The sequence below is a fragment of the Sebastes fasciatus genome, chromosome 4 (genome assembly GCF_043250625.1).
Source record: "Sebastes fasciatus isolate fSebFas1 chromosome 4, fSebFas1.pri, whole genome shotgun sequence".
Classification (NCBI taxonomy): domain Eukaryota; kingdom Metazoa; phylum Chordata; class Actinopteri; order Perciformes; family Sebastidae; genus Sebastes; species Sebastes fasciatus.
Genome location: NC_133798.1, coordinates 8,825,447 through 8,851,520, shown reverse-complemented (window position 1 = coordinate 8,851,520; position 26,074 = coordinate 8,825,447). Strand labels below are relative to the sequence as shown.

The 26,074-nt window shown below is 41.6% G+C and overlaps 1 protein-coding gene across 1 annotated transcript in view; it reads right to left on the bottom strand.

Moving 5' to 3' along the window:
* Window positions 1–2,787, bottom strand: part of LOC141765672 (protein arginine N-methyltransferase 8-B) — a 36,352-nt gene extending 33,565 nt beyond the window's left edge. Inside the window, exon 1 of the mRNA XM_074631825.1 lies at window positions 1,659–2,787. Coding sequence (XP_074487926.1) covers window positions 1,659–1,727 — 69 coding nt within the window. The 5' untranslated portion in view covers window positions 1,728–2,787. The remainder of the gene's footprint in view (window positions 1–1,658) is intronic.
* Window positions 2,788–26,074: the final 23,287 nt, after the last annotated feature.

Sequence of the window (26,074 nt, the reverse complement as noted above, 5' to 3'; positions counted from 1 at the left end):
CACAGGTTAGGTTAACTCTAAATTGCCCGTAGGTGTGAATGTGAGCATGAATGGTTGTCTGTCTCTATGTGTCAGCCCTGTGATAGTCTGGCGGCCTGTCCAGGGTGTACCCAGCCTTCGTCCAATGCCAGCTAGGATCGACTCCAGCCCCCCGCCATGACCCGGAATGGGATAAGCGGTTACAGATAATGGATGGGAACGCACTGTCATTTTGTAGCTGTTTGACTGTTGAGGATGACGCCTTGTTACTGTTCCTGAAGTCAGCGATAACGTCAGTGAGTGGATTTGTGTGGAAAACTTTAGTCTATGGAAGGGAAATGAGTGTTTTAATGCACATCCGGAGAAAGGTACCAGACAGATGACTTAAAGGCTGTAATTGCCTACTATAGGGAGGGCTTTTTACTATGATAAGGTCAAAGGGAATCAGCATCACAGTCTGGAAAGAGGATCTGTTTGGTCCTCTGCCATTACGGCACTTAGGTGCCTCTGAGAACACAAATGTTCCAAAACAGCAGAGAGCAGCGGAAGGATCCATCCATCCCTCCATCCATCCATCCTTCCATCCATCCAGGCAGTGTCTATTATCATGATGTATCAGGTGCCAGACGTGAGCGCATTGAAAAAATGTTAAAGAGTTTGAAGCAGGCTTGTCATGAATAAACTTGCTTTGAGGTAACTTTTCTCCAACATCTTCACATGGTGTTTGAATCTTTAAAGCATTACTTATCAGCACTGCTCATCCAGCAGTCACACTGGGAATACAGATGTGGCACCGGCTTGCACTCAATAAAACATTGGGCTGCTGATGTTGTGCTGCTCTGAATTTATAGCTAAAACTGTAGATGAGTTCTTCAATGAAAGAATGTAGATCACATAATGTGCATTTGGGAATCAGATTTGGAAGGGGGATGGGGGGGCTGCAAATGGTAAAGTGAAACTATTTCCTGCACCCTGCAAGAGGATCTCCATAGGGACCTTATAGGGAGCCAATACAGACTCGTGCGTCGCTGACACATCACGTCTTCAGCTCATCCTACTTTTCCTCCAACAAAAGACACCTGCTCCACACATCAAGTCCCATACATACAGCATTCTCCGTTTAGTTGGTGTGCGAGGTGCTGCTGCTGCAGTACCTTGGACAGCGCAAGTCATTCTGCTCTCAGCGCAGCGTGAAGCAGCAGCAGCAGCACACTCTGCCTCGTTCAGCCTCATCATCCTCACACCATAACTCCTTATTGACCGGATTCTTTTTTTATGTAAAGACATTCCTATACATTTAGATTTATTCAGACGCTGTCTGAGAACGGTGGGCAGAAAGAGGGAGATCAGATCTTCCTTTTAGCATCCTGTCCCTGTCCTGTCTTTTTAGTAGAATAAAAGTGGAACCCACTGCAGAACACACTAACCTTGAGATAGGAAGACAATGCATGATTTCTTTTCCCAAGTGTGCTTGATGTTGGAAATACTCACTTGCCTCTGCACAAAAATGCCTGTTTTTTAGCCGGGCATCCCTGCAGAGATGGAGCCTATCTCCTATCAACCCAGACTATCCGCATTTTGTCCGAGGCGCAACTTCCACTAAAGGTAGGAAAACACGCTGCAGGACGCATCAAGGAGCACTCTTAAAGCACAATCAAAGACGTCTTTCTTACACTTACCTCAATGCTCTCAGACTCCGCCATCTTTCTCCTGAGGAGCATGCACCGGGACGAGTGCTTAATTCCCATAGGAGCCGGCAAAACAGAGAAATGCGCTCACACTTGATAGAAGTCTACAAGAGGATGAGAAAAAAAACTGTGTGTGCCTCGACGATTTTTTTCTCCTTATCATGCAATTCTCATTCACATCCCACAACTGCAGTGTTCTTTAGAAATAAATCTAAGACTGGCAAAAAAAGACACAAAACTGCTCGAGGAGGTCCCAAAAGCGTTGCAGCCATAAAGTGCGCTGGATTCCATGGCGCAAAAGTTTGCAGTCCACCGGAGAGCTTTCCTGGAGAGCGTGAGAGGAAAAGGCATCATTCGGCATCAGAGATGAGATGGATAGAAACGTCCTGCACCCATCAGCCGGCAAACTGCAGAGAGGAGTCTCAGAGGATTGCAGCACTAAAAAAAAGCATCAGATTGTCATGAGAACACTGCTTTAGCACCACTTTCATTGATTCTTCCACTGCAACATTGGATCTAAAAATAGGATACCGCCGCGTCCTCCGCTGCTGCTGCTGCTGCCTCGCAGAGAGCCACGGAGAGGACAGCAGACATGCACGGAAATCTAATGACTCTTAAAAAAACGTGCCCACGAATTTATTATTACCACGCGCCACCATTAACGGTCCCCCTTGTTCTTCTTTATTTTTAATGCAACTCCTCTTTAATGCAGCAGCTGCGTTTAGGGTCTAAGCTCTCCATCCTCTCCAGCAAAGTGCTGAACTGCAGCCTGCAGAGAAAGTTTGAGTTTGGTTCACTCCCTGTTGGAAAGCGAGGACTCTGTGTGCTCAGGTTGCACGCACACACACGCACACACAGATAGTGTGAGGAGAGTGACCACTCCTGTCTCTCTGGCTGGAGGGCCAGTTGTCAGAGCTGTTTGTCCGCCAGTTATATGCTTCACCTGCTCTGCTCTCTCCAGGGATGAACTACTCACATTCACTCAGTCCTTTCCTTGATGTCTTTTTCCTCTCTCAGCTGTTACATGCCTCAAATATATTTTTCTAACTTGACCCCTACTTAAAGCATCAGTAGGCAGAATGTTTTTGGCATCATCGGGCAAAAATTAAATAGTAACCTTTCAGCATATTGTAATTCACGTGCTCGGAGAGAAAACTAGACTTGTGCACCTCATCATGGCTCTGTTTTCAGGCTTTAGATAAATCGAGTGCCTGTGACGGGAGACTTTGGCCAATGACATTTTAGAGAGAGCGTTCCTATTGAACGTTCCTTTTGGCTGTGCTCTGGCTGGTGGGCGGTGCTTGGTATTTCCTCAACAGATCTCAACATGGCTGCCGGGTCACAAACTTTCTCATTTTAAGATGTTTCTGAAAGTATTTCAGAAATTGGCATTACAATAACAGAATATTGATTCATATTTGATCAGCGCTGCCTAGTTTGATCGGAGTTTGCGAGTGATTGACAGCTGACTCCAGCTTGGCTCTGATTGGTTGTTTTCCTCCAGTCCGTGAAATCTTGCAGATGCCATTAGGAGCACCAGAGGACACTTGGAGGACACAGAGGAACATGATTTACCCGTCTCATGCACTATACTGTCAGGATATATTGACCGTTTAAAAAAACGTTTTCTTATCATATTAGCTCCATTTCTACCCACTGCAGCTTTAACCAGGATGGTCTCTTGAGAGATCTTGTGATAATAATCCTAACACTTGTGATTCTGCCCAAACTGCAGTGGTTTTATAAATGACTGCAGACTTGCTGTTGCAGTGTTTCATAACTAAGCATGTGTGCTGCTATACTGTATCTCGTCTCTGAAGCCTTCTGCTTTTGCTCTGGAGTCTATTTTGAGGAGAGGCCATCCCTCTCTACCACCCACACCACTCACCACTTGTTACATTATTCAGCAGAGAGGATAGGCAGACAGACTCCAGGCGGTAAGCGGGCACCGGGAACCTGCCCAGATCCTGTTGTTGTTGCCCACACCTGGCGCCATCACACACATAAACACCTGTTACGCACAATATGCACGGAAACATGGATACGTGCATTATGTACAGATGTACTGTATATTTGGGCGAATCACTACGACAACTAGACAGGTAGGCATGTACATTGTCATGCAAGCAATCAAGTCTATACGTTCCAAATCGCATACTTTTTCTTTTCGCTTTTAGTACATACTGCAGCTGCCCTTACAAAGTACGTACTGTTACATGCAGTTCATACTATTGGGCCGACGTTTTCCTGCCATCCGCTTTCAGTCCAAAATGGCAGAACTGAGCTTTGCTGCCGGGCGCTGATGTTGCAATGGAATGAACAATTGACTTTCACTTCTTGGCGATATACGTTCTTTGATACTGCTTCATCATAACATTGCGCCTTGAACTTTAACCCTCTTGCTAATATATCCGCTGCACAGAGGATTGTGGGTCAGAATAGCCAGAAAAGCATGCTGGCTTGCATACTGCAAAATGCGACCGAATGTAGTAAGACATCCTGGTATTTTTGGCATGCTACGTTAGACATAGTATGTATTGGGACATACTAAATCTTTTTTCCGGCATACTAAGTAGTATGGTAGTATGGGTATTGCAGCGAACAGAAAGAGTCTACAGCCATACTAGTGGCGCTATATGGCCCGAGAGAAAGGAGACGGCGCACTGAGAGTCAGTTTCATGTATCTGTATCACCTCGGTTTCGCCACTGCCCCGCCCCTTTAGGAGACTAGCGGCATGTGATGAGTCTATTAACTTCAATAGGAGAAGTGAACGTGAACACAGATTATGACTGATTCTTTCGGCCCACAGCCACCAGTAAAAGCAAATATTGGACCCGATAGCCACTATACTGTATCTTCCAAACATTCTGACACTAAAATTGCATTTTTCAGACAGAAAAATCAGGAGAAAATTCACTTTATTCAAGACCTTTCTCTGTCTCAGCAACACACTCTTCCAAGGTCTGGCAACCAACAGGGGGCAAACACACCTTGACCATGCCCACTTAGGAGACAGGAAGTGTATACCATTTCAAACCATTGGCGGCACTTGTAATGCGTCATCGTTTGTTATAGAGCATCTTTGGTAAGGCTATTCTTAGACACAGCTGTACTTGAGCTACAGGCAGACTTTTTTAGCATGCTAAGACACTCACGAAGACAATGCTGACATGTCGATATTTAGCAGACGCCCCCTCCAGCAGTCCTGGAGGCTGTCTTGGGCAGTCAGCTGGCTGACATGGAGGGTTGTCAGCTGATTAGGCTATAAAAGCCAGGCCATGTGTTCATCCTGTCCCCCTTCCTACAGCTAGCCTGGCATCCACCCTGCATTACTTGCTTTTGCGCCTTCAACACCTCCACAGCACCCATGATACATATCCATGCACTGCTTCCATTGCTGATCTACCCACGCATTAACCTTAGTTTTAATAAATTCTTTGCTTTGAGTAAACCTCTTGCGTGGGCTCGCACATTCCCCGAGCCAGTTTGTGACACAGGTATAATGTTTACCATGTTCACAGTCTTAGTTTAGCGTGGCAGCATGCTCACATTTGCTAATTAGCGTTAAAAACAAAGTAAAGCTGAGACAGGTGGGAATGTCATTAGTTTGTATATTTGGTCATAAATCTGAATACGGGACAAATGAACATATTGACCTGAAAGGTGAGGGGATTGAAGTTATGTCAATTCATCCTTGTTTGAAGGCATAGATGCCGGAATAGGGGGACAACAAGACTTTTTGTCCCCCCACTTTCATTTGTTAAAATGGTATTTAACTTTAAAATGTACAACATTTTCTCGGTGCGGGAGCATGCCCCGAACCCTCCGCCCACCACAGTCTCACAGAATCCTGTGGGAAACACTGTATTATGTCATCCACAAATAAATGTCCCTTCCACTTCAAAACTCATCCCGGTGCCGCTGTCTGTAGGTTCACAAAATTTCAAAGCAATCTATTAAATATAGTAAAAATATTTCGTAAAATGTCTACCTGCTGGGGGCTCTAGAGGAAAAGGGAATCGCTAAAGTCATAAAGATCCATAATCTGGGGGCTATGAATGTCGGTACAAAGTTTTATACCAGTCAATCAAGTGAATGTTGAGACGTTTCCATGGTTAAGTGAAAGAGGATCACCAAAGTCATTAGACATTCATCTTATTGGGGCCTTGAGTAACAATCCATCTAGTAGTAATAGTAGTAGTAAGTAGTAGTAATAGTTGTGAAGATATTTCACTGTGAAGCACAAAAGTTAACCTCATGGTGGCGCTAGAGGAAAACACGGAGATCACCAAAGCTAGTAGGATTCATCCTCAGGGGACCATGAATGCCATGATAGTCCTTCCAAAAGTTGTTGAGATATTTCAGTCTGGACCAAAGCGGTGGACAGACAGACAGACATCGCCGTCCTTATATAGAGAGCCATGCTAAAGACACCTGACAAGCCCACAAATTCAAGGTCTTGCCAGAGCATGAGGATCAATAATTCACCACACGGACAATTGATCATGCAGTCAAGCAGATTACAGATAAGATGTTCTCTGATCTCAGTGTAATTACTCTCCTATAACGTGCTGCATCATTTCTAACGATGGCGGCGGATGACTTGGCTTTCTCACTGGGTCGTCGTTCCTCTTCAGTCTCACAGCGAGAGGATCAGAGGCACTGAAATCACATCAATTACCTCATTTTGCCTCCCTCTGATGTGTATCTTCTGGTCTTTTATCATCGCACGGCTGATTGCCGCTGAAAATACCTCACTTTTTTTCTTTTTCTGATAACATCCAGACCAAAGCTAAGATCAATGGTAATGGTAATGGTCTATTGTCCAGAGTCTGATGTAGGCTGTAGGGGATGTGTGTTTTGACTGTGTGTGTGTGTGTGTGTGCCTAAGGAGCTATAGTCATTATCTTGAGAGGATACCGCAGACTCGTGAAGCTTAATTAGGCAATACTGCCTCTTTCATTTCAACATGAACTTTCTGATTTGCAGTTACACTCTTACAAAACACGCAGAAGTTGCAAATGACTTGGACATCATTAACTACAATGCACAGTGAGAGCTACGGGAACAACTGTCAGATGTTGTTTGATTACGTGCTTACAGTTTATTATTCAGCCCGGGCAGCTGAACAAAGATTAGCACGCTCGTATTTGCTGCTTCACTTATTCATTCAGTTCAAATTTAATATTCAAAATGTATTTCATTTGCCCACCCACCCTCTCTCCGGTGCTCTTGTTTGATTTTGGCTTAGCGTTTGTTCTCTCTGTGTCTGTTTACCCAGAGTTCACTGGGTTCATCTTCAGCAGCTGAGGGAAGGAACCGTACCAACTGTTTCATGCATGTTTCTTGTCAGTTCACTGAGAGCAAATATGATTTTCGTTCATGATTTGTGGCGCTGATAAGTGAGCAGATGTTCTACATGCTTCAAGTTGATCGGTGTCCTTACAATGCATGAGCACAACAGGAATTACTAGCAAGCCAAATGTAGCTTTTTGTAGGTTTTCACACATGAGGACAAAATAGGATTTTAACAAAGTTGCCTTCCCCTGCTGCACTGTCAATGTGTAGATTTCAAATAATGTTTTGAAAGCCCCTTTTCTATAAAATATTGGCCCAAGATGATACCATTAAAATGTGACTTACTATCTAATTAAAAAGCTAAGGAACATGGTTAGAGGAAAGTAATAACAAAAACAGTTAAAGCTTTTCATAAAAGATAGAACAAAACAATATATAATACATTGCAATAGAATAAACTCTTCCTGTGTAAACATAATGCTGTGTTTAGGTCATATCAGAATTATTGTATTTACCACTTTCTGACTTGTAAATAGTGTCCATGTCAACATCCAAGTCGTAATCATGAAAGCTCTGTAATATTTAACAAGTCCTAAAACCAAGCAAACATGTCGTGAGGCGTCCATGTTTGTAACCCAGCTGAATAAAAAATGAATACCGTTAGAAACAATTGAACTATTGGTGGTGGGAGAGAGGAGGATGATGGCTAAGCCGTCATCCATGATGGAGAATGACTCCCACCCCATGCAGGACACCATCTAAACACTGGAGAGCTCCTACTTCTGAGTTGTAGGAAATATGAGACAGAGAGAGGTGATGAGGAATAATCTGAGGGAATTATTAGGTGTGCAGGATTTCACATTAAAACTGCAGTGGGTAGAAAGTGAGAAAATATGATTAATATATATATATATATATATAGCTAGTTTTGTTTTGCCAGTTCTGCCGGTGAATTAATAAAAGTTGAACTCTCTCTTCTACACCAAACCGTGTGTGTGAGTGGTGTAACACTTACTCAAATATTGGCTAAACTGAAACAGTTGATATTTGCATTGTGTCAATATATGCTAACATATTTTATTAGAACAAAATAATTCAGAGAGTAACAAATAATTCTATTTAAAGTATTTGTATTTAGTCAGCGCTTACTTTGATGTTGTTATGATTTAGTATGATGTATGATGTAAGATGAAATATGAAGGATAGCAGAACAGAGACTATCAGCCTTTTTGTGAATGCAGGTCGGTCTTTTATTGAGCGAGGAGATCCAGTGAAGAAGATCCAACGACTCCAGTATATGGCGAGCCTCCCAGCCGGATTTCTAAGCAAACTAAAGTTGCAGTTAATTGGATTCACTTGTGTTGTCGTGTTTATGGTTATTGCACTCAAAACGTAGCTCCTCCCGAACCTGGAGCAAGGTGTACTTACCCAGGAGCGGGTTGCAGTAATTAATCACAAATTGAATGAATATTATGTAATTTCTCAATGCACAGTATTTTAACCCTCACAGGACTGACTCTGTAATCATAAAAATGCCTTGAGTCGTTCGATGACGCGAGCGTGAACCTTCCCACCTCTACCACAAATCCTATAAGGCGTAAATGCTGCATACCGTAAGGTCTTATTCAGCATATCTTTTTAATTAAAGAGCCTTAAAAATTTCTCTTTTTCCCATAGAAGGCGAGAGATAAAGTGCTCTTTATGCTTCCCACAAATTAATTTAATATGGGTCGGCCTATTCTTTCTCTGTGATAAGGAAAATCATGGTCACCAAACTGAAACCATTGCTGCCTCTTTTATTGTTTATTTTAGAGGATTATTCGCTGCTGGTTTGAATTATACTCTAACCATTCCCTGGAAATACGACTTAATGCCAAATCTGAGGTTTTAGATTAGAAACTATAGTTGATTGGAGATGTTTGACTTTGATGTTTTATTGCTGACAGTTGATCTGCCAGTGACATCCAGGAGTGTCCTGTATTTCTATGTTACAGTCTCAGGTGGCCACACATCAGACTCACCTGAATTAGTAATCAAATGGTAGAGCAGCAAAGGAAAAGCTGTGCCTTTTATTAGTCACTTGTAAAGTTGACTGTGACTGCTGCTCATTTATGACTGTCTGTACTGTAGCCTACAGTGTCAAGTGAGTGTCTACAAGGCTGTCACAATAATTCTTCAGCAGTTGCAGTGAAGTGCGTCTTACATCTCCACCTACAGCGTGTCACAGCAGCTCATTCATCATTCACTTCCTGATCTCTATATTTTCACTGTAACTTACTGACACCTTAACCCACCCCAGAAAAAACATCTCTTTTAAAGTTGCTGAAGTATTTGTTCAAAGTATATCCCGATGTTATCTACAGACAAGTTCTGTGAAGAAGTTCTCTGTATTCTTAACATTTTCAACCATTTTTCAAACCATTATCATACTGTATGGCAGTGCCTCATATGTCATCCAATTATGTTCACCATCCCTTGGCTTTCTTCCAAACTCATGCTGCTGATTTGATTTGGTTTTGAGATTTAAATGCAATTATCTTCCACTGTAGCTTTACCATACTACTGTATAATTTACACCATATGAAGGTACCTTCCCATGTAAAGCAGTTAAATAGCCTTCATAAGCTTAAAGGACTAGTGTGTAACATTTCGGGGGGGTGATTAGCAGAAATGGAATATAATATTCACAACTGTTTTCATTAGTGTATAATCGCCTGAAACTAAGAATCATTGTTTTTGTTGGCTTAGAATGAGCCCTTCATATTTACATAGGGAGCGGGTCCTCTTCACGGATTGCGCCATATTGCTCCTCTGTGTTTCTGCAGAAGCACCAAAGCACACAAGAGCCTTTTGCGTTTTTACGTTAGATGAAGGCCACTGTAGTTCTTCAACATGCTTGTGAAACTGCGGTAACATGAGCCACAGAGTGTAAAACTGTGCTACCAGCAGCCGACGTCTGACTTCCGTGGTTCCTAAAGTAGTGTTATTGTGGTAAGGATGGCCTCTGAGCGAGGCGTTACCGCGGTTTTGCACTCGGTGATTCACGTTACCACAGTCTTGGAAAGGGAGGAGTGAGCGGAGGGGTACTCAGTTGGTTGCAATCTGCAACCACACCACTTAGATGCCACCAAATCCTACACACTGTTCCTTCAAAAAGGTTTGACATTTAGGGAAATACACTCATTCACTTTCTTGCAGAGAGTTAGATCAACACCTCTCTCATGTCTGTATGGTAAACATGAAGCTACAGCTTAGAAAAGGTAAGCTTAGCTTTGAATAAAGACTGGAGCAGGGGGAAACTGTCCTCTCTGTCCAAAGATGACACATCTATCAGCACCTCTAAAGTTCAATAATCAACACAGTATGGGCCCTATCTTCCACCTGGCACAAAGCGGTGGGGTCAGTGCTTTGTTGGCGCATTGCTATCTTGAGGCAGCAGAAAGCGATTGCACCATTGACCAACAAAAACCTGGTCTAAAGTCTGCCGCGGTATTTTCCTGCTATTTAAAAGGCGCATTATTCAGATAGTAAGATGCATCAATATAGGCAGGTTCACACAATCACAGGGAAGCGTAGCTGCTCTCCTCCTCAGTTAAATACAGTGTCGGTGCGACAATGTTTTTATTTCTGTGAAGGAAAACTCAAAAATCAGGCGGCAGGTGACAATTCAGAATATAATAGAATATAATGAAGCGAGGCTCTCAGGCATTCTGTATTGCTCAACCTGCAGCACGCTGTCAGCGCTCCTCTGGTCACTGGACCACTGTGACCGGAGAGATCACAGTGCAGGCTAAAGCAATACAGTTTTCGTTATGTATTAATACGTGTTTATCATATTTAGCCTAGTGCTTATTATCATATCATGTATTTTGGAGTTGGACACACTTGTGCCATGCACTTTAGACCATGAGCTATAGATTGTTAAATTAGGGCCCTATATCTCATTTGTTTCATGCATACATGACCAGGAGCGGTAACTTTCTGAAGTCTTGATGTCACCGTGATGTTGCAACCAGTGGAGACTTCAGGAAGTCACTGCTCCTGGCCAAGACACAGTTCAGCACATAACCTCCATGTAAATAAGCAACTTGTTTTCACAGTTTAGACTTTATACGGATTAAACAAACTACTGGTTTACTGGAAGAAAGACAAAACTGCCAATTAGGTACCTTGTGGTGGTTTTGAATTGGAACAGAAATCCACACACAGACACGCGTAACAGTCATACAGTGCCTGCATGTCTTGTATTTAGTCAAAGTCAGACTTTGGGCAGTGGGCTCACAGTGTGACAGGTACCCAGATGGATCATTGGCCTTAATGAGGCAGGTAAGCCTGGGACCTCATTACTGACACTCATCAGTGGGTTGTTTTCCCACCATGAGGTCCAAAAACGTATAGGCTCTGTTGCTGATAGCTTTCTTTGCACAATTCATCAATCTCTCCCTTACAATTTGCAAGACCAGCCTTATTTATTCCCCCTCAAACACACTGATAAGACACAAAGCAACAGTAGGCCTGATAGATTCCTTGTAGAACTTGCATCCGTCTTAGAGCGACGCAGCGATCCTCTGTTTGCTGTTTGCTTGTGGCAGTGTTAGAACAAAAACTGAATAATTTCACATCACTGGTGAGCCTGCAAGATACAAAATGCTCACACACGCTACAGTTAAGTGCTGCTGCTTTTTTTTGGCACGGCGGCTGTGTTGTTTGGCTCTTTTGTGTTCCGTGTTGATTAGACCTCAGTTTTGCGAAATGAGGCTGAGGATGTAGCCGGCATTCACGCCTACTGCAACACACAGTGTACATGATGAGATGAGTGACAGATCAAAGGCCGACTGGGATTCTTATTAAGCTCTTTGTGTGTGTTGTGGTTAAATGTTGCCTGATTGTGTGAGGTTGTTTTTAGCTGCTTTGTCAGATACCCTGCAGTCACGGATTGGCGACAGTGATTGGCTTCTGATGAAAAATTATGTTTACACTGTCATTTAAGGGAGTCATGGTGATGTTTGAGGTTTGCAGCGGCTTATGTACATTGCGTTGTCTTAAAATAATTGTCTTTGTTGGTGTAGTGAGTCAGAATACTTAGGTTGGAAACAGTAATTAATGGATCTGTGTACGGTAGTATTATATTGGGTACCATGATGGAAGTTAGATAACTTCCATTATTATATAATAACCTTTCAGCATATTGTAATTCAAGTGTTCTGAGAGATAACCAGACTTCTGCACCTCCTCGTGGCTCTGTTTTTTAGGCTTTAAAAAATCTACCTGTGACGGGACACTTTGGCCAATCACAGGTCATTTCAGAGAGCCTAAGTCCCGCCCCTAAGGTCCCATAGGGGACACTGGAAGGGGAGGGACTTTGCCTCTCTTTATCAGAGAGAGAGCATTCCTATTGGCTGTTCATTTAATGGAGGCAGCTGTCAATCACTCAAAAACTCTGATCAAACGGTCAAACTAGGCAGCGCTGATCAAATATGGATCAATATTCTGTTACTGTAATTGCCTATTTCTCACGGAAAATGTTTTCAGAAACATGTTTTGATCAGCGCTGCCTAGTTTGACTGTTTGATCAGAATTTGCTAGTGACTGACAGCTACTCAGAGATGGCAAGGCTCCAACTCGGCTCTGATTGGTTGTTTTCCTCCGGTCTGTGAAATCTTGCAGATGCCATTAGGAGCAGCGGAGAACACAGAGGAACATGTTTTTTTTCAGATTACCTGTCTCATGCACTACTGTCAAGATATAGTGACCGTTTATAAAAATAACTTTTTTTAATCATATTTGCTCCAATTGTACCCACTGCAGCTTTAAAATGCAGCCTCCGTATTAGCTCTCGCACATCTACCCAACAAGTCAGAGATCAAATCAATGTGAGGACACATAAGTGAGAGTGATTACTACATCAATTCTTTCATACAGAATTCATTGATCCCTGCTGGAGGCATTGTGAGTACGAGCAGCATGCTGGTTTATTTTTATATTCCCGAGACAGAAAAACATGGCAAACAACATGTACACGCACTTTCACAGACTTTTGCTCACATTAGAAGTGTGTTTCAAAGACAAAGCCTTGTGTTTACAACTCATTATCGGCTGCTCCGCAGAGCACTCTGTGGGTGAGGTCTCTGCATTGGAAATGGATCAAATGGCGCCGGCTGAATTAATTGACTGTCGCATGTGTTTGGACTTTGATGAGGCAAGGTGGTAGTGTTAGTAGACTCACATGGGAGCAACAGGAAATTCGGGCACGTAGAGTCAATGTTCACGCGCCAGTACAAATGCTGACACACATAATCCTCATTCTCCACACGCATACACCCAATCTGCTTTTGTCATTCCAGTATCTTTTTGATATCCTTTGTTGATGGCCTGTTTGATAGGATTGGAGGATCCGTGGCAAATTGACAGGTTCTTTGTTCCGTGAGGCTCTGAAAGATTAAACAAATAAGCCTGCTGCTGTCAAATCCACCTGGCTGGTGTGGAAATATAATAGTTAATGCAGACAGTGAAGCGTTTGACAACGAATATTCTATAACAATACTAGTTTTCTCTAATAGGGTATTGTTTCTCTCTTTTGTTGTTGATTTAAAAGAAAAGATGAAGACAGGAGGCAGATGGAAACATACACACATAATCATATTGTATATACAGTAAACATGCAGACATTTTTAGAAGAAAACTTCCTGTCTTTGTGCTAAACTAGGCCCCATGCATTGTGGGCTTATGTATTGAAAACTCAGATATGAAATTTGTATCAATTTTGTCACCTTAATAAGCAAATTTCCTGAACTTTCAGTGCTGCTGCTCCTAAATTCCCATCAGCCTCAGTTGTAGCTTGTTTTGAGTGAAGGGCTGTCAATTGATTAAAATATTTAATCGCGATTAATCGCATGATTGTCCATAGTTAATCATGATTAGTCGCAAATTAATCACACATTTTTTATCTGTTCAAAATGTACCTTAAAGGAAGATTTGTCAAGTATTTAATACTCTTATCAACATGGGAGTGGACAAATATGCTTGCTTTATGTAAATATATGTATATATTTATTATTGGAAATCAATTAACAACACAAAACAATGACAAATATTGTCCAGAAACCCTCACAGGTACTGCATTTAGCATTAAAAATTATGCTCAAATCATAATATGGCAAACTGCAGCCCAACAGGCAACAACAGCTGTCAGTGTGTCAGTGTGCTGACTTGACTATGACTTGCCCCAAACTGCATGTGATTATCATAAAGTGGGCATGTCTGTAAAGGGGAGACTCGTGGGTACCCATAGAACCCATTTTCATTCACATATCTTGAGGTCAGAGGTCAAGGGACCTCTTTGAAAATGGCCATGCCAGTTTTTTCTCGGCAAAATTTTGCATGAGTTTGGATTATTATTTAACCTCCTTACCGACAAGCTAGTATAACATGGTTGGTACGAATGGATTCCTTAGGTTTTTTCTAGTTTCATATGAGGCCAGTATCTTTAATTCATCTTTAAAACTGAGCACGCTTCAGCCTCCGGAAGATTGACTGCGTTAATGCCTTAAAGAAATTAGTGGCGTTAAAACTAATTTGCGTTAACGCGTTATTATCGTGGTAACTTTGACAGCCTTAGTAATTAGTATACAGAATTTTAAATTCCATTATAAATTGTTTTATATTGTGCTAACTCATTTCCTCCGCAGTCTGATAATATCTATTATTAAATCACAAGAACGTTCTCCTTCAATTATAGCTGCGAGCCTCTCACAGACTCGTGCTACAGTCACAATAATTGCAACTGTTGTGTTTGTGTTAACTGTGTGGGTAAGTGGGGAAGACATTTGAAATAGATACATCAGACATCGCAGTATATGAGATTTAGTCTGTGTATTCCCACCACAGAAGATATGCAAGAACTTGTTCCTTTTTAAAACAAAATCAACCACAACAAAAAAAGACTCTCCCAGAAATAGACGCTCAAAAGGCTGAGTCACAACGAGCAAAAACTGCTGCAGTCAGATTTCTGTCTTTCACAAAACCACCCTGTGAGAAATTGAGGTCATGCTGAGCAATGAGATGAGCGATGTTATAGCCGCGTAGGAGGGCACAAGGGGCATGACCTACATCATTTGGCCTTGAAGCCAACAGCTTTAGGAGTGTTTTGAGGGAGGAAGGATCTTCATGTGGCATCCTGAGGCTGTCAGTGTGAAGAAGATACAGTTGTATCATGCCTTTTCTTTCTTTTCTTTCTGTTTTTTAGCGTTTAAGTATCAGTCATTTTAGGTTAATATCAGGATATGTGACACATAATCGGTGTGTTTCGCAAGCAAAGGAAAGGAAAATGAAAACTGGACCTAAAGACCTAAAAACTAAATACTGTGATGTGCCCCCCGACTGTAAGACTATTGGTATATTTAGGCAATGTACACAAAGATAAACTAAGTTGTTTTATGCATTTCTTAAGAATCTGTGCTTGTGAGAGAGGTAAATAAAATCCACAAAGCAGGGTTCATGGAAAATGCAGATGACTGGGGAGACTAAAGTGTGTTGTCAGTATCAAAATGTTGCCAGGGAACAGAGAGTTAAATGTTTGCAGTTTTCTTGTATTCAGCCCTTGCTCTCTTTCTTCCTCCCTCCTGTCTTCCTCTCTCCTACAAGTTCCTGCAGTTGTGACACTCTCTGGGGAGACGATCCATATTTAATGACCCAGCGGTAGCTGCATGGAAATGGGCCACTGTAGAACCCAGCAACAGGCCAACTGGCTCATTTTAATGCTGCACATCAGTGAATAGGAAGACAGCGAACTTGTATTAATGAAACCACATCTATTTCCCAGTGGGATGACCATGACAGGGTACTAGCTTAACTCCTCAATGGGTCATTGACTGAGAATACCGAAGCAGCAGAGGAGTGCAAAGATTGGAGGGTTTTCAAATGAGACATTATATTCTATAGAAAAGAAAAAACTAGAGACTATTTTTGCAATGGGATCACACCAGCCGCAGTGCCAAATCGGGCCGACTAAGGGTGTAAAGAGTGTGTGAAGGGGGGGCTTCCCCACTTCTTACCCCCCTAATTCCGGCAGCCCTTGCTTGGACCACACCCATCGTCAACTCCGCCTTCATCTTGATTTCAACTTTATCAACTACAAACCTGGAAAGTTTCATGACTGCATTTTTGACAGTTGTGACAAAATCTGTCCACAGACTGACCGACAGAAATATAACAACCCAGTCGCAGAGCAGTTTGTGAAATAGTCACGTAATTGAATGTATTGATTTGTGTACATAAACACAAATTTATAATTTTTTTCATGATGGTCAGCACAAAATCAATTGTTATGTAATCCACTTATGTGTGAACCAGGAAGTATAAAGAGCGGTGAACGCTGCGTAGGGAGGAGGTCGGGGAGAAGTCAACGTTGATTTATTTGTCACGTAACTTCCTTATTTAAGTAACGCCACATCCGGAGTTATTTTAACCCCAACCATGATATTTTCCTAAACCTAACTAAGTATTTTATTTTGAAAAGACTGGAGATTTGGAAAATGACACGTGTCATGTGTTGCTGGATATTCATAGGAATACGCATGAAAAATAATTTGTTGAAAGTCATGCGGAGCGTAAAAAAAGGGGAAATTTGCGTCTATGTACACGAATCAAATAGATTAAATTTCGTGACAATTTCACAAACTGCCGTGAGACTGTGTTGAATATTAACACTTGGCAAAGTGCTTAAAACCACCTCTGTGGTAGTTTTTGCTACAGTAAGGTGTCTCCAGGACCACATTTTGAATGATGAAACACACACACAGGCTATATAGGTGTGGAAATTTCTCGATTCTAAGATGCATCACGATGCGGACGTGAACAATTCTGCATCGAGGCAGTGACAGAACATAATAAGGAGTTTGGTTTAATTTCAGCCCAGGATGAGTCTTTACTGCATTTTGCTGTCATTTACTGTCACGCTTGTTTCTTTCTCTCTCCTCTGATCGCTGTGTGTCATTGAGGGCGGAACTTTGTACACACACAAAGTGTGTGCAGAGCTGAGATACGGCAGTCTTGTTGCTCTTGTACCAATATTAGCTGCTCTGTTTCAACAATGTTGGGCTGAAAATGGTGTTCTGTCGGGAGATGCAGTGACTTAAAGTTAAACCAAGTAAGAGACAAAGAGCTATGAGTAAGGAAAAGTAACTAAATAACTAAGTCCGCTGTCTGCTAGGCTAATTCATGCAGTGTAAAATGCCGTAAGCATTCAGGAAGTGCCCTGTCTTAGAGCTGCTATGAGAAAACCTTATTTTTGTAGATTACAGTACGCTTATAATGCACTGCAGAAGGATTATTTTTTTTTTTTACACAGCTACTGGCATTGAAAAGATGCAGCTTTTTATATTTTGTAGACTGTTCTAGTCTGATTTTTGAAAGCACTTTATAAAATTGAGGATGCAATGAGATGAGATGCATCAAGAATCGTTGTGTATTTGAATTGTTGACAGGTGAATCGTAATAGAATCGTGAGGCCAGTGAAGATTCACACCTCTAACACAGACTCTCAAGATGAAAACGATACCAACCACACGCTGTCGTGGCTCGTATTGTATTATTGGCTGCAACTAACGATTATTTTCATTGTCGATTAGTCTGTTGATTATTTTCTCGGTTAATTGCTTAGTTGTTTGGTCTATAAAATTACTGAAAAAAAACATTTAAGAAGCTGGAATCAGATTTTTTCTTAAAAAAATGACTCAAACCGATTAATCAGTTATCAAACTAGTTGGCTATTAATTTAATAGTTGACAACTAATCTATTATTCGTTGCGGCTCTACTACTGTCACTCGACTGGACTTGCAGATAACAATTTCATTATTTCCAACTTGTTGATTGTATGAGATGAGTGATGCTAAAGACTGACTGTTCATCAGTCTTCATATCTGATATATTGCCTCAATACTTATTTACCTATTCTGGTAGAATAGCTGCCTCTCCACATTGACCTGTTATTTATTGTGCATCTTCATAATGAAGCTCTTATCGCACTCGGTTTCAATAAAAGCAGTCCGTGTGTGTGTGTGCGGCTCGGTCACAGCTGTTTGTTTTGTTAGCTCCATCATCACTGATCTCCATCTCATTATGAAAAGACTGAAGCCCAGATTGATTCACAATGTGCCTTTTAAGCTCATCTACTCAAGCAAAGTGTGGTGGCTTAGATCACACAGCCAGGCAGAACGTTTGCGGAATATGAATCATCAAAAATACAACCCCGCAAAAACATTTAGACACTGAACAGGTGTTAATGGCAGCCTGCGCAAAAGCTTAAAAAAACAGTCTTGCTGTGTTATCCGCTCGCTTTGTTCAGAACTAAATATATTCCCTCATGCCAATTCAGATGATTAATAAAGCCCTTTTTTATTAAATTTGTATCATGCTGTAATGTAGTAAATCATAATGTGAAAATAATGTTTGACAATGATCGTGGTCACATTTCACACATCACATTTGTCAAAATTGTACCATGTATACGTACAATGTGTACATGACTACTTAATTACAGTATTTGGGCAGCGAGCTTAATGAGTAATGGAGTAACTTGATCAGTGTTTGCATGTTCCACCAGCAGTTCCTCTAATAAACCATTTTGGAAACAGTGACAAGTTGTATTTTTAGGCTTAAAGTTGGATGTGATATATTTTAGTCTATGTGTGTGTGCGTGTGTGCATGTGTGTGTGTGTGCTTTTATGTATATCTGTGTGCGATTGTGCATAAATCCCTCCAAACCCCAAAGCCAGGTTATGAAACCCATTTCATGTGTTCATCAGAGCTTGACGGAGCCTCGGGCTCTCACCATGTTTGTTATGACTCCTGGTGGAGTCATTTAGCATTAGGCTGCAGTGATTTAAACCTCAGTGTTGTGTCCTCAGGCCTAACACGTTCCCTTTAAGATTAAATGCAGCCACCTAAACACAAGGCAGAAGTTATTTCAACCTGCTTTCAGTCAGTGGCCCCATTTACACTTGCCATCACCCAGTGTCTCTTATCTGGGTAAAATCCAAATGACATTTAAGACACTTTCATTTACATATATGTGAGGTAGTATTATGCATCTCTGTTGGCCAGATGGTAAATCTGATTACCTTCTGTCTTTGTTTTCCCGGGTGCATGCAAATTAGGGCCAGCCGTCCTCCAGTCCAGGAGGAGGTGGTCATGCACCTGAAGCTGTTCGGTAACTGACAAAAACGCTGCTTTAACAATATATTTAACACAATAACAGTTTAGCTAGTATTAGCTAACAACTATCCATAACCTAACCATAGACTGTATAAGAACTTGACGTAATCACTGGTTTGTGGACTGCCGTTTTGAAGCCTTGAATTTGGCATTTTGGTCGTCGCCATGTTGGTCTTTTTGCAACCACAAGTGACACGAGAAGGTGGAGCTAAGTACAACTGAACACTGAGTATGATATTTTTAGGCGACCCAAAAGGTTATAATTAACTTTAATGAACTGAAATCACACTGTCAAAGGGTTAAAGTTCTACGATGAAAGCACAGACAATTCCCAGACTGGACATCGCCGTCGTAGCAACCTGTCAATCACAAGATAGCCACGCCCTAAAGCATACCCTGCTTTATGGTCTATTTGACTCTAAATGGGACCATAATTTGCTAAGTGAACATCATGCTGTATTAAAAAAGACTTGAAACTATCGATTGAGACCATAAACTCATGTTTACAATGTTTATTGAGGTAATAAATCAAGTGAGAAGTAGGCTCATTTTTTCATAGACTTTTATACAATCGGACTTCTTTCTGCAACCGGAGGAGTCGCCCCCTGCTGGCTATTAGAAACAATGCAAGTTTAAGGCACTTCTACATTGGCTTCACTTTTCAGACCCCAGAGTTGCCCACTGAACCTAACACCTTCTTTGGACTTAAACTCGCGCCGACCCCTCACCCATACAGATCACTGCTGCTGCTGTCTTACCCACAAATCATTCAGTGGTGGAACTGATCAGGGATCAGATAAACGCACCGGTGCACCTTGTATTTGATTGTGTGTGTGTAGAAAGGACTGTAGCCATTTGTCCTTGCTGCCTTAATGAGATAGATAACAAGAGCTAATTTCAGTGTAATTTTAGTGTTTATCACAAGGACAGAAGAGACAGATCAGGGATGTATTAAGAAAATCAGACAGTGAGTGGCTATTTCCACAGACTGCTTACTGATGTAGTTACACTATTGGAGGAGTAAAGATTACCTATGTGTCTTGGACAGATGGATGTATTTACACCTTCTTTAATAGCCTCCGGAGGTGGTGGAAATGGAATTTCAATCCGCCTTGAAAGCTTCCTGGATGTACTTACACTTTGGATAGCTTTCCGATCCAACCAAGACGCATGAAGTGACTCAGTGTAAATGGGGTCACTATTTGCGTCACAACTGCCCATCTTACATTGTAGGTAACTTCACACGTGTCAGTCTTTGAGTTTTTACATTGGGTGCCTTAGCTGGTGTAAAAGAGCCAAGTTAATCACCTTTAATTTAGACTGTGATTATCACCCTGTCAATATGGCGTACAACCTCAAACAATGTATACGAACATCCATCAGGCTCTAACAGCCAATTGGCCCTGCTTGGTATGCAGGAGCGTGGAGGGCTATAAAACGGCTCATTGCAGGTGACATCCTCCTGAGGGCATTCTGCCAATATAAAGGCTGAAAACTCATTCATTCTGGAGCACCAATTCATATTCATTACTCTCTCACATCTGCGGAACATGACAGATTGATTGAGGCTGCCTAGAAATGCAGACCCAAACTGTTTCTCCCGTTCGCCAAACTTTCCCTCAGCAATAACCACATTCCTGTAAGACTTGATTAATTATCGCTGGTGGTGTCTCTGGAGCAAGGCGGCAACTGAAGAGGAGCTGGGTGGAGACAGGATGAGAATGAAGGAGTTGAACATCAGGGAGAATAGGTTACTCTCAAAGAGGGTCACAGTAGCGTGTACAAGACAGGAAAAAGAAATCCTTGAAGGAGAAAGAAAGTATGAAGGACACCAACTAGTTTAATCTAGTAGTGAAGTAAAAAGTACAATATTTCTCTCTGAAATGTATTGAACTAGAAGTAGAAAGTGGCATAAATAGAAAAGATTGAAGTTAAGTACAATTACCTCAAGTGCGTACTTAAGTACAGCTTGAGTAAATGTACTTAGTTGCATTCCACCATTGCCCATTGTTAATATAGAAATAATGAGTAGTGCAGCTTTAAAGGTGCAGGTTTCTGCTCAGGTAGACATTACTACTCCGTATCTTTACATAGAAAATAACGCTCTGGATATCGTGTAGAGAACCTTTAAGTTCAAGTACTGCAAAATTGTAATACTTCAGTCAGTGTAATTAGTTTCAGTCCACCACTGTCCAAAGGAAAAGCGAAGAAGTTGATTTATTATCAGACCGTGCAGCTCTATCACCTGTTCATTTCCTGAGGAAAAAACAAACATATGAATCAAATAAATCCTGACATGAGTTAATGCAACAATTCACGATTTGGCTGAAACTCTACAAAACTTTGAATCCATGTTTTGACAGTAGAGATTATAAATCTCATCCCGGTTAGCGACAGCACCGCTGATGTGTGTTTTGATCGGTCTCTGTTTGCCCGTGGAGGGAGCGAAGATGGTGGCTGTCTATCTGGGCCCAGCTGTGGCTCAGCAAGATAAGAGCTATACCTGGCTGCTATCTTCCTGACTGCGATGACTACAGATGACAGAGGATGATGAACAGCAAACCTTATTATGGATTTGACATTCAGATCAGGGGGATCACAAGCACAGACGCAGTGCCACAGAGGGCATTGACGAGGGCCGTCTGCGGTCCTGACTGTCTGCTGGAGCCCTGCGTTCGTGTAACGAGGCTGTCATTTCGTTGAGGTTCCATTGATTCAGATTGCAGTGATAAAAGTCCAGATATATAGACAAAGTCGGTTGATTTAGGTCTTGATTGAAAAAGAGGAATCACTTTCAAACAGACAAAAGCTGGATGTTTGTTTTAACATAGTCAGCAGATGTTTATTAGCATTGTTCAGACTAATCTATGTGTTTGTTTGTGTTCTCTCTGGTGGACAGCACCGGCTCTCAGACACATAAAGGGGCTACATGAGAGTTGATCATTCATCTGGATGCATCAAGATACCACTCCATGGCTCTTAAATGGGATATTGGCATTGCGAGCTTCAACGATAAAGGGCCACAATCAAGATAAGTGTTCTCATAAAAGACGAGTGCACTCTGTGAATCAATGGCAGTAGCTTCAAGGGCACCTGACCTCAACCCGGCTAAAAATAAGTTGATATTTCTTCCTCCGGTGACAGTTTAAGAGTTTCTTGGTCCCTCACGGTGAGATGCTTTCGTCGAGGAATTTTGGAGGTTGAAATGATAAGGACGTTGAGGATACTCAATCTCCTTGACTTAAAAATGGAGGGCATGAACAGCAAGCTGTCTCTGTTGCATTTAGCAGCAGTTTATCATCGGCCCTGTAGCAAAGACCAAGACAGAAAACAGAAAACAGAAAATACACAAATTCTTATCCGCTGTTTTTAAAAATGTGCATTATTTTCTGGCATTTTTGATACTCAACAACAATTGATATTGAGCGTCCAGTCAGTTCATTAAAAGTTGATTAAAGAGTTGAATGTTATAGTATGGAAAACCAAAGCAATAACTGCCAAAGGAATCTAATTTAGGGACCTTTTCTACCTTCTCCTCCTGTTCTTTCCTCTCTTGTCTTTCCTTGCTGCCGCTTTTATGTTTGAAAGGCAAGACTGCTCGCTCGGCTTGCAGATGTGCTCAGCTTGTCAATGGTCTTGACAGATTTTGCACCCAAACTAGGTACTATATATCACATGTCATCTTGTCACATGATCAAATAGAGACTTGACATTGGATATTGCTCCACACATCATTGCATATCTGATATATGTCACGTATATGACAAAAATACCCCCAAAAAAAGAAATTATTCATTTAATTGAATATTTTAAAATATGATTTATTTATTTATAGATGTAGAATATGCTAGATTGCTATTTACTATTTTACCAAAAAAATAGGGGCATATATAGCAAATGGCATGGCACTGTTTTTAATTCAACATGACTTTTTCTTTGAACACAGGCGTATTTCCGTGGTGGCGATCTGAATTGGCTGAATTCAGCCTCACACATTCATTGTTGACCAAATGCATCCTGCCACACAAAGCACACACACACACTCCTATTTCTACTGTAAAAGAAGGCATATTCATAGCAAAACTGTGAAATGGCTCGTTCTGATGAATGCATGATTCATTTCTTGTGTGCGTCACTGTATCTATTTTGTTTGAAGAGCAATCACACTTTGTTCTTTCTTTTATATAAAAGGCCAGGTAAAGTGCTTCCCACTGGGTTACTTAATGTGACGGCTGTATAGCAGGTATTAGATCACATTCTCGCCTGTTTATTTGAGATGGTGATGAGAATGTTAAGCGATGAAAGGGACCGATCAGCCTGTTCCTCTCATTAGTCCCTCAGCACATCTAGAGACGAGCTGATAAGGCTTTAAAGCAGTGCATTAACACTCCCACAGTTCTCCAAATGCATGCCAGGAAGTGGCCTGTGGTTGTCTGGATTATTCTCACAGAGACAAGATAGAGCCAAAACATACACACTTTGGACACACACACAATTACGGGTCTTGCTTGGATTGGACATGAGCGTGCAGACGCAAATGGACAAAACCTCACTTTGTGAGTTTACCCTCCCACTAAGCATAGTTCAGTAAAGTCTAGACTGAATAATCAGGCTCGAATCAGCCTGAAAGCCTACCTTGCTGGTCCTACACACACACAAACACACACACACACAGGTTCTTGCGAGTTAATTAGAAAGTGGTGATGACAGGGAGGAGTAGTGCTCCGAGGGCTCTTTCTCCATCAGTGGCTCCTAACCAATCCTACCAATCTTCTCTAATCAGGTTTAACTCTATCTGACTGTGAGGCGATGCTGGGTGATTTCTCAGTGAAAGCGCTCAGACTGAGTGCTTTCACTTCCCCTGCTACCTGCACTTGGTTTGTAACGTGATTAAAGCTCGGGGAAAATGCTTTGAAGCTGCATCCAAATTCACTCTGTAGTTGGAGGTAAATGGATCCTAACTCACACCAGGTGTGGCGTGGACCTTTTGTTCTGGGAAAATGGGTATTGACTAATTCACAAATTGGTAACATTGTTTGAGCTCATCGCTCAGTTAAGCTAATACAGTCCACTCCTCAAGACGTAAGGCATCCATTAGTGAGATTCAACATTTCAATATGCATGTTTTTTCACTGGAATCATTCTTTGTCTTTGTGTCATCTCATGTGCTGCAAGACAGGCTTAAATTCTCACTAATGACTTGTAGATACAAATTACATTGTGCTTTTGGAATGCAATAGAAATATTTTAACATCAGTAAAATGTGCGTATTTGCTTTCTTGCCGAGAATTAAATTAGAAGTTTAACACAACTCTCATATCTGTCTGTTAAATATGAACAGGTTTTCTGCAGAGTTAACCAAGTTAAATTCAAGACTATTAAAGACCTTTAACCAAACAGAGTGAAATGAAATACCTGTTTGACGGTCATATATACCGGCCAAAGTATGAAAGAGAATCGGTAGGGTTGATATTTCCCACCAGTACTGTATATTATTGCGTATGCAATAACTGTTGATGATAAAAGTAATTAAATTGTGACCTAGATAAATTGTGACCTAGATAAGCGTCATGATAAGTGTCATGATTTGTACCAGTTAAACTAATCAGATAATCTTTTGTTAGTTAGCGAGCTTTAGAAGTGCTGATAATCAGATTTTGTGTTTGGACTGAGCCAAGCCAGCTGTTTCCCCTCGCTTCCAGTGTTTATGCTAAGCTAAACTAACTGCCCGCTAATCGTAGCTTCATATTAAGCATACCCACATGAGAGTGGTATCAATCTTCTCACCTAATGCTGCATTCACACCAAACGCAAAGTGAACTTTTTGTGTGGAACTATTACATATCAAGTCGTCAAAGAGGCGCATAGAAGAGAGTTTGCGCCGGACGACACAAATAGCCTGAATGAAGGATGTGAATATGAGAAACTCACGAAATTAGTGCGAGTTGAAATAATTCAAGAACAAGAAATTGATGGAGCAGTTACAATGTTAGCATAGCCCTGATCGTTCTGAACTCCATTCAGAAAACAATCATTTTAAAAGTTGTTTGCTTGTCTTCTTGCGGACAGACCTGACAAAGCATGAATTCAGACTTTTTACAAATCAGCATCATTTATGTGTTTATTTCAGCAGCCTTTTGATCCGTTTATTGCAATTGAATCACAGAAAAATCTGTTTATTTTGGGTTCATATCTGCTATAGTAAACCAGATTAATTCAGCCGACGTGTGACTTGCTAGATAGAGTGAATGCAGCTCGGTAAAATTCACTGAGTGCCTCCGAATGATGATCTGAACCCAGACACAATGCCGTCTGATGTATCTGGGACTTCTACAACATGTACAAAGCAGCAATAGTTGTTATTTTGGCCAAGGTTGATGAAACGTTTTTGGGATCTACATGGAGGTAAGCCCCTCCGCCTCTTCGGCGCGTCTAACGCAAATGAAGCCAATGAACACAAAGATCCATTAGTCAAACTGTCGTGACTAACGTGAGGCCATATATTTGCTTTTGCGTTTGGTGTGAATGCAGCATAACTCTCAGCAAGAATGCTTATCTGTGGAACCATTCCTTTAAATACCTTCTATTCAAAAAGCCTTCAGCTTGAGCCCATGATTATCTTTCATTTCTTCTCATTACATCTGCTCGTTGCAATACTTGCTCTGCAGCGTTTTGGCCACCGCAGCATCTGTCGGGTGCCACCGGGTAAGAAGGAGGCAGGTGGCTCGGAGAGGCCCGGCGGCGGTGAACCTAATGTTCATTGTGTCATCTCCATGTTGCTGCATCGTTTCACAGGACGCAGCCGCCGTCTGCCGAGAGGAACAGTTAGGGCAGTGCAGATGCTCTCTCATCTCCTCTAATGGTGAGGACCGCCTCAAACACACACACACACAC